The sequence below is a fragment of the Pundamilia nyererei genome, unplaced genomic scaffold (assembly GCF_000239375.1).
Source record: "Pundamilia nyererei isolate P.nyererei 1_Seehausen unplaced genomic scaffold, PunNye1.0 scaffold00552, whole genome shotgun sequence".
NCBI classification, from domain to species: Eukaryota; Metazoa; Chordata; class Actinopteri; order Cichliformes; family Cichlidae; genus Pundamilia; species Pundamilia nyererei.
Genome location: NW_005187953.1, coordinates 109,182 through 117,240, shown reverse-complemented (window position 1 = coordinate 117,240; position 8,059 = coordinate 109,182). Strand labels below are relative to the sequence as shown.

General features: G+C 39.7%; 1 protein-coding gene across 2 annotated transcripts in view; it reads right to left on the bottom strand.

The window, feature by feature from the left end:
• Nucleotides 1-11: 11 nt before the first annotated feature.
• Nucleotides 12-8,059, bottom strand: part of LOC102212325 (butyrophilin-like protein 2) — a 21,820-nt gene continuing 13,772 nt past the window's right edge. Inside the window, exons 6-10 of one of the 2 annotated variants that reach the window (XM_013907847.1) lie at nt 5,477-5,827; nt 4,206-4,419; nt 2,725-2,789; nt 2,013-2,123; nt 12-756 (exon numbers count right to left, since the gene is read on the bottom strand). In XM_013907847.1, coding sequence (XP_013763301.1) covers nt 92-756; nt 2,013-2,123; nt 2,725-2,789; nt 4,206-4,419; nt 5,477-5,827 — 1,406 coding nt within the window. In that variant the 3' untranslated portion in view covers nt 12-91. The remainder of the gene's footprint in view (nt 757-2,012; nt 2,124-2,724; nt 2,790-4,205; nt 4,420-5,476; nt 5,828-8,059) is intronic. The other variant, XM_005754356.2, reaches the window with a different exon arrangement.

The following is an 8,059-nucleotide window of genomic DNA, read 5'->3' as shown; positions in this document are numbered from 1 at the left end:
AAGCTTGTAAAACATCTGGCTAAGATGCAGTCATTAGTAGATGCTAACTGAAAGTTTTCCAGTTTTTGTTCTCCTTTTGTGAATTGGCAGCTCATGACTCTTCAGTTAAATCTTCCAGTGCATAAAAGCGGTTATTATTGCAAGCTAAATGAGAACCTGCTGAATAACTTCTATGCAGTGGCGAGAATGCATCTTGATCTAGCAGGGCTTCAGCCTCACTCTTTGAGCTGCTAATGTGGTCCAGCATTTTCTCTGCATTGCTGGTTAAAGACAAGCTAGGTAACGCTAAAGACATAATAGCAGGACTACTTCTGTTGCGATGTTTTCTTTGGATTGGTTGGCCCGGTGCTGGATTGCTGTTTTGCCTCTTGACTCCTAAATGTGAACCTTTGTGGTGTAAGCTGCCAGATTTTGGAGGGTAAGTTTTGGTTGAAGCTGTGAATTTTGGATGATAGTCATCAGCACAGTAACTAGCGTTGGAGTCAAGGTCAGAATAATGATTGAAAGGTTTTTTGGGGATGTGTGGTTTGGACGTGAAAAGGCCCCAAATTGGTTGGTCATGCTGGGTAGCAACAGCTCGAGACGGCTGATCATTTCTTTTTAGCTGGCGAATGATCTCTTCTTTCTCCTGAAGCTCTGACTTGAGTCCAGCCAATCTTTCTTTTAGCTGCTCAGTTAAACTGTTTAACATATTTTCAGTGCTGCTATTCTTTCTTTGGTCTGATGACTTCCTGTGAAGACGCTTCTTTTTTTGGGCTGTGTAGACAGAAAAAAAATGTGTCATTAATAATGTGACATTAATTTACGGATTAACAAGAAGGGAAAGTAAAAGCAACCCAAACTTTTTGTAAAAGAAGACATAATTTTAAAGTGACTTTAGCTGTGAAGCAACAAAATGAAGATTTTTCCCACCAAACATTTGAATCTGAAGGTAATAAAAACATTAAAACACTTATAGGCAACTTTTCACAAGCTTGTCGCCCGTCCTTAACTTCACTGCATAGTTGTACTTTCTTTTTTTCGATTGGTGATAGGTACAGGACCACCACCAAGGGAGGCACTGGGCACCCACCAAAATTGGCTGGCCCCCCAAGTGACCCCCAGCACCAAGAACACAAGTGAACACAAGAGAGGGCAAGACACCCTACAATGAGTTGAAACATTAACTTGTTATTTATTCCTGCATATATCATTTTTGTCACTTTAGATGTCCCTCACTGTTCTGTCTTTGCTGTGCCACCCCGATATTTTTTTGGCCCCCATATGAAAGATTTCTAGAGGTGTCCCTGAATAGACATGAAACAAGTAGAGATACTAAATAAAGATATTTTGGTGATTATGGAGAAGTAAATGTTATGGACTGGTACTTGTATATCACCTTTCTACTCAGTTGAGCAGACATCTAAGTCTCATTCACCCAATCACATGTGTTCATGCAGCGCTTAAGTACTTTATAGCATTTACATGAATGCACTGGGGTCAAAATGGGGTTCAGTATCTGAACACGGATACCTCAGCGCGTAGTCAGTCAGACGAATCCACCAGGCTTACGATTGGCAGATGACTCGCTCTAACACCTGAGCCACAGCTGCCACTATGTGTGCACCTTTGGCCATTAAGAACACTGCAACTATATTTCTAGCTTTTGTTTTATAATATGTGACATTAATAGACTTTCACAAGTCTTACAGGACATTGTTTTTTTTTTCTTTTGAAGAGTGGGTTGATGTTTTTGATAGCACTAAAAGCAAAGCTGTTGCTATTGTTTTTTCTACTGAAACAAGCTGTCTTTAAGTACGAGTAAGTACTCAGCAACAGCACTTTGAGGTCTGTGGTCTCTTTGAGCATGTGGTTCTTGTTTGAGAGGTGCATGTCTGCCATCCTGTGGCAGTTGGACGACACTACAGACGTGAACCTTTTCAAGGCAGAGAAAACACTTAGATGCTCACCACTTCGCTCATGTCTTCACTTTTTAGCTGAATCATCTTTGTTAAATGAAGACAGTGACTTACTTGATTTATTGTGTTCCTTATATATCAGTAGAGCTAATATAGCTGAAAATAAGACAGAAGCCAATCCTCCAGCAGCAAAGGCAGCGGTGCAAATGTCGGAGCTGCAGGTGGCTGAAATAACAACATGCATGATGTTAACATCTGATCACATTATCTGCTAAATCACAAACATGATGTCTGCAACATAGAACTGGTTTTCCAATATCTAGGAACTATGGCAAACTAAGCAGCTTCCTTTCTTAAGAAGTGTTGCATAATCACGTAAATGGCTCCATGTATACAAATTAAAACACATTTATGTTTTTATTTTATTACAACAAGATGTTTCCCGAGCTAATTATCGGAAGACTTTTCAGACTATACCTGAAAATAATTGAATCACCTTCAACTTCCTACAACTCAGATGTGAGATAATGCAAGAAAACTGTTTATTTAATGAACAGATTAATCAAATTGCATATGATTTGATTTGAGGTTGGATATGTATGGTGGTAGTTCTTTTTTTATTTGTTTTAGTTAAAAAGGGACAATGTATTATATAAACATGATTGTTGTCATTTGATGCACTGTTCCAGAGTTTAACACTAATTTGCATCTGCAGTTCATGAGCAGATTGGAGTTTTTAAAAGTAAGTGAACTTCCTACAACAGGCTGCATTTCTCTTATTCTGTTAGCCAGCAGGTACATGTGTGATGTTCAAGTCCCCGTGTACCTGATATGAGGATCTTTGTCTCTCTGGTCTGGTTCATCTCTGGCTGGTGAACCCTGCAGGTGATGCTGTGAGAACAAATGCAAGTTGGTTAGTTTTAGAGTAAATTAGTAACATTTTATGTGGACAAAGGTGTTTTGTTTTCAAAATATTTTTAACAGTAAGTGCCCTTTGTCACCGATTCTGCTTAGAATTTTTATGGACAGAATTTCTAAGTGTAGCCAAGCGGTGGAAGGCTTTCACAGAGAATCTCATGTCTGCTTTATACAGATGTTTTGGTTCTGTTGGCATCATCGGGTAATGGCCTCCAGCTTGCACTGGAACGGTTTGCAGCCAAGTGTGAAGCGGTGGAAATGAGAATCAGCACATGATTCTCATTCCGGAGGCCATGGTCGTCAGCTGGAAAAGGGTGGAGTGCCCACTCAGGGACGAGTTCCTGCACCATGAGTGATTGCAGTGATGCAGATGCCAAACTGGTCCATCATGATGAAGGGAGAGATGAGTGTCAAAGTGAAGCGCTCTGTTAGCCGATCAATCTACCTCCCTACCCTCAATTATGGTCATGAGCTGTGGGTAGTGACTGAAAAAACAAGATCACACATAGAAGCGGCAGAATTGGGCTTCCTCCGAAGAGTGACTGGCCTCTCCCTTAGAGAGTCGGGCCATTCGGGAGGGGCTCAGAGTAGAGCCGCTGCTCCTCCACATCGAAAAGAGGCAGTTGAGGTGGTTCAGGCATCTGACAGTGTCAAATGCCTGAACCACCCGGGCCTCCTCCCAGTGGACACTCAGCTGCTTGGGAACGCCTTGTTGTTGGTGTTGCTATGGGCAAACTGGAGGAGGTGGCTGGGGAGAGACAGGTCTGGGCTTCTCTGCTTAGACTTCCGGCCCCAGATAATTGGAAGAAGATAAATGGATGGATAGATGTTTTTTAAGAAATTAAATATAATGATGAGTTGGGGAAAAAAAACTGGCTGCTTGTGTCTGATTTACTTACCAAACATGGTATATCACTGGTTAAATCTTTTAAGAAAACAGGATCAATTTAATAGAACCAAATTTAAATTTTTTTTTTTTTTTGGGTGCTCCCTTTAGGGGTGACTGCAGCAAGTCATCCATGCACATCTCACCCTCTGCCCTCGCTCTTTTCTTCACATCTCTTGTGTCTATTGCTTTGGACGTTTAAGACTTCACAGAGAGAAATACGTTCATACACAAGAGTTTTACCTTTAAAGAAATCATAAATGCCAATGACCAGTCAAAATAAGGTCATAAGATTTAAAACGATTCCTGTTCACATTGCACTAATGATGTCTTAACTCAACAACAAGTCTGTTTCATGATACATGATGTACTGCATCGCAACCTCTTGCATATGAGAGAGCAACTTCTGATGTGTCTGAGGCATAAGGAAAACATTTTGTTTATGTTACACAAAATAAATTATCAGTGAGTTTTGAAAGATGGAGCAATGATGTCAGTTGAACCTGCTGTTTCCTTCCTGCAGAGTAACTCTTTGTTTGACGATGAAACGTCCGCTGGCATCTCGATCTCTTTCTGAACTTTGAGCAGGGATGTCGTTTCCTTGGTGATCCAGAAATGTTACCTGAGGCTCTGTTGGCCAGAAGTTCACCTCACACTGCACAGTCACCCCACATCTTTCAACCGAAACCACTGAGAGCTTTGGCTCCGAGACTGCACCTGTAAACAAAAATAATCTGATCAGGTGTGCCAACTGAATCTTTCATCTGTCATCACATCCTGAATAACCAGCTTCATGACTAGTTTGTATGTGCATAATTCAAGCCATTGTCTTAATTAAGCTTCAGGCAACCAACTATACCAAATGTAGTTCACTGTGAGTAGCTAAAGATAACCAAGTTATCAAAAGGTAAATAGGTAAAGATTAAAATCTTTCTTAATAAAATAAAACACTATAAAAAGTCTTCTTTAGAAGCTTCATTAGAGTGAAATATCAACCAATTAATCACATAAACTTGGTAAACAACTTCAAAGAGACGTGATTTTTAGAATAACTACATGGGGAACAAATAGTGTACAGAGTTTACTCTGTACACAATTTAAAGTACTGGAGAGAGCACATAATGACAACATAATGAGGACAAAACCAGTTGAACCTGAGACACTCTAACGCACATGTGTGCACAGACTGAACTCTCAGCCTTTGTTGACACAGTACTTCACGCAAGCTTAGAAGTGTCAGTTACTTCTTATCCATTCACAAGCTTCATTTCATACTCAGAGTAAACACAGGTTCTAGATTTACCCACAAAGTGTAATGGAGCTGCTAAAAAATGTTTTCTATTATGAAATTACTGTTGAAGTATTAACAACTAGCTGTTTTTTTTTGGTCATTTTTATGGGCCAAAAATTGCTTAGCACTGTTGCCTCACAGAAGCCAGCTGTACTGCAAAAATGTCTATCTAACCATGTGTTACAATCTTACAATCAGCCAAAAAGTCTTTTTGATGCTGTTTTGAGATGCGAATACTACGAAAATTACACTCAAGCAAGCGTGTTATCCTCTTTCATCATTTAGACGTGACTTGGCTTAGTCCATCAAAATGCCGTCGCTGGGTCTATTTGGACACTGAATCTGAATAATTCACAGAAATGTATAAAAGGAGTCATTCACATTACTTGGTTCGTTCAGTCTACGATTTGATAAACTAGACAAGGTCCAAGGCCTGTGCAGCATTCCTAGCTTTGGTTATTAAGTGAACTTGAGAGGACGTACCAACAACAAGCTCCACTTCTGTGACCTCCCGAGGAGCTTTCTTCCAGAGCTTGAGGCATTTGTACTTCCCTGCATCAGACATTTTCACATTGGAGATCCTTAATGAGATGTTTCCATCTTTCAGTTCTTTCATGATCAAGCTTGTCCTGTACTCAAAGATTGGATTCTTTATCTCGTAGGTCTCACAGCCATCCCGATACAGGAAGACCACGTCTGGGTTCAGACCTTCTTTGGACCACTCAACAGTCGGAAAGTCAGTGCTGTCAGAGATCCTGAAGTTGCATGGTAGAATAACATCTCCACCAGCAAATGCTAGAACCTGCCTCTGTTTACCATGTGCAGCATGTTCACCTAGGAAAAAAATACATAAATATATGAATAAATGTATTCATTTAATACTACATTTTATACTACTTATTCATCTCTGGGTGAGGGACGAGCAGTCTAAACAGATCTGCCCAGACCTCCTTCTCCATGGCATTCCCAAACCAACTTAATAATGTAATTACTCCAGTTATTTTCAGGTGTGTCCTCAGGAATTCTCATACCCGAATCCACCCAAAACACCCCACCTAGGAGTCATCCAGTTATAATTATTTCAAACGGCTTCTTTGAAGGAGAAGTAGTTCTACTCTGACTCTGAAGGCCTGAATTTGTCACAGTCCTGGGTCGGTGACCCAGTGTTTTTGGTTTTTGTACTTTTACTTTTGATACTATTATGAATTATGACTGTTTGTGTTTTGGTTTCCCAGTGTTTATTCTGTGCTCCCTCTGTTTTGTGTCATCCCTGCCTGTGTATCCCCTCTAGTGTAGTCAGGTCTCTAAGTCTGTGTCTTTGCATGTGTGTGTGTGTTTCCTGTTTTACTTTGAAGGTCCGTGTCTGATCGCAGTGTGTTCAATTATCACCTGTCCCGTCATGTCAGATTACTCCCAGCTGTGCCTTCCTTCTGTGTCTCAGTCCCTCGTTATCCCTCTGTGTGTTTAAGCCTTGTGTCTGCCTGTTAGTTGCTGGTTCATCTGCGTTATCTCCCTACAGCATCTTATGGTTTTCTCTCTGTGTCTTCCTGCATCTCTGTTTCTGGCTTCAGGTTTGTTTTATGCTTAGTCGTCCCAGTTTAGGTTTTCTCAGTTCTGTTTTTTCGCCACCGTCACCTTTTTGTATTTTCAGTCGCCACAAATAAAGCTATCTCACATCAGCAGTGCCTGCATCTTGGGTCCTTTACTAATTCCACACGGCTCGCCCCGCTGACCTTGACAGAATTCTTATTCTTTCAGTCACTATATTTATAACTTGGGCTTGTTTTCATTTATTTCAGTTATGCAGTTAACAATCAGACAAATAATAAAACAAAGACATGATTTTTTCTTTTTAAAGCTGCACTGGATAGCACTACTATTCCACTGACTCCTATACGATGGTATTGCATTTACTTGTAATAATGAGACCTCGGACCTTATTTGTGCAACTGGAATTGAACTTTTTTTTTTTGCCATACTTTTCAGTTTTTTATACTAGTCAGTTTCCTACTTGCGACCAGATTGAGATATAGCATTTGCATTTGCCAATTGCTGTTTGGCTCTTTAAATTATTCAGTGGCTTGTATTTGCTTTCTTGCGCAAGAACAGTTGTTTGCTTACGCAATCTTGTGTTTTTGTGTTTTTCCTTCCTTGATATGGCAGCAGATATCATGTCATCATGATTGTCTCATCAGGCTGCACAAAGGTGAGATGATTTGCAGCCACTGACTGTAAAAACTATAAAATAAAGATGGCTGAGTGACTTTCTTTGAGCAACACTGTATCAGTCACAAATGGCAGTGCATAACCAGATGAGATAAAAGAGATGGTTAATTAATAATGATCGAGGAATTACAAACAACTGTAGAACCAAAGACAAACTCTACCACCTCACGTGGCAGATAGAGAGCGCTTCCTCATACTTTGAAAATCACGCAGCATAAACAAAAGTTTAAAAAAAAAAGTCCACTGCGTCAGACTGACAGCTTCATGGTTTTATGCTGCGATAACTTAGTGCAACAATGCATGTAGGAGATTAAATAAACAAGATCCATTTTCACTTGTGACACAACAAAGGTAATAAGATCATGATTATTATTAGTAGTGATAGCTAAACAGTAAAGCTATGGGTTGTTTTTTTTAACCTATGGCGCTCATTCTGACTGTGAGACTGATGGAAACTCCAGAGAAATGCAATGTAATTGTGCACATCTAGGAAATCTTCCGATGAATATGCCTCAAGAAGATTTAAATCATAAGAATCATGCTAACATTTGTGGATGCAAGAAAAATGCTTTAACAATCAAATACATTTATTTTTAAAGAGGGTTGAATTAGCTATACTTCATTAATTTCCAGGACATTAAAAAAATGCAACACACAACACCAACCACGTCACCAGTGGATTCGTTTTTTGGTTTTTTTTCTCTCTCTTTTTTCTGGTTCTTGTACAGGAGATGTGGAAGCAGTTCAGTTAACTTCTATAATTATTTTAATTTCATAACTTAGAGATGACTTTGACCTAACAGTAACAGGTTTGACATTTTGGTCTAATTAATTATTCAG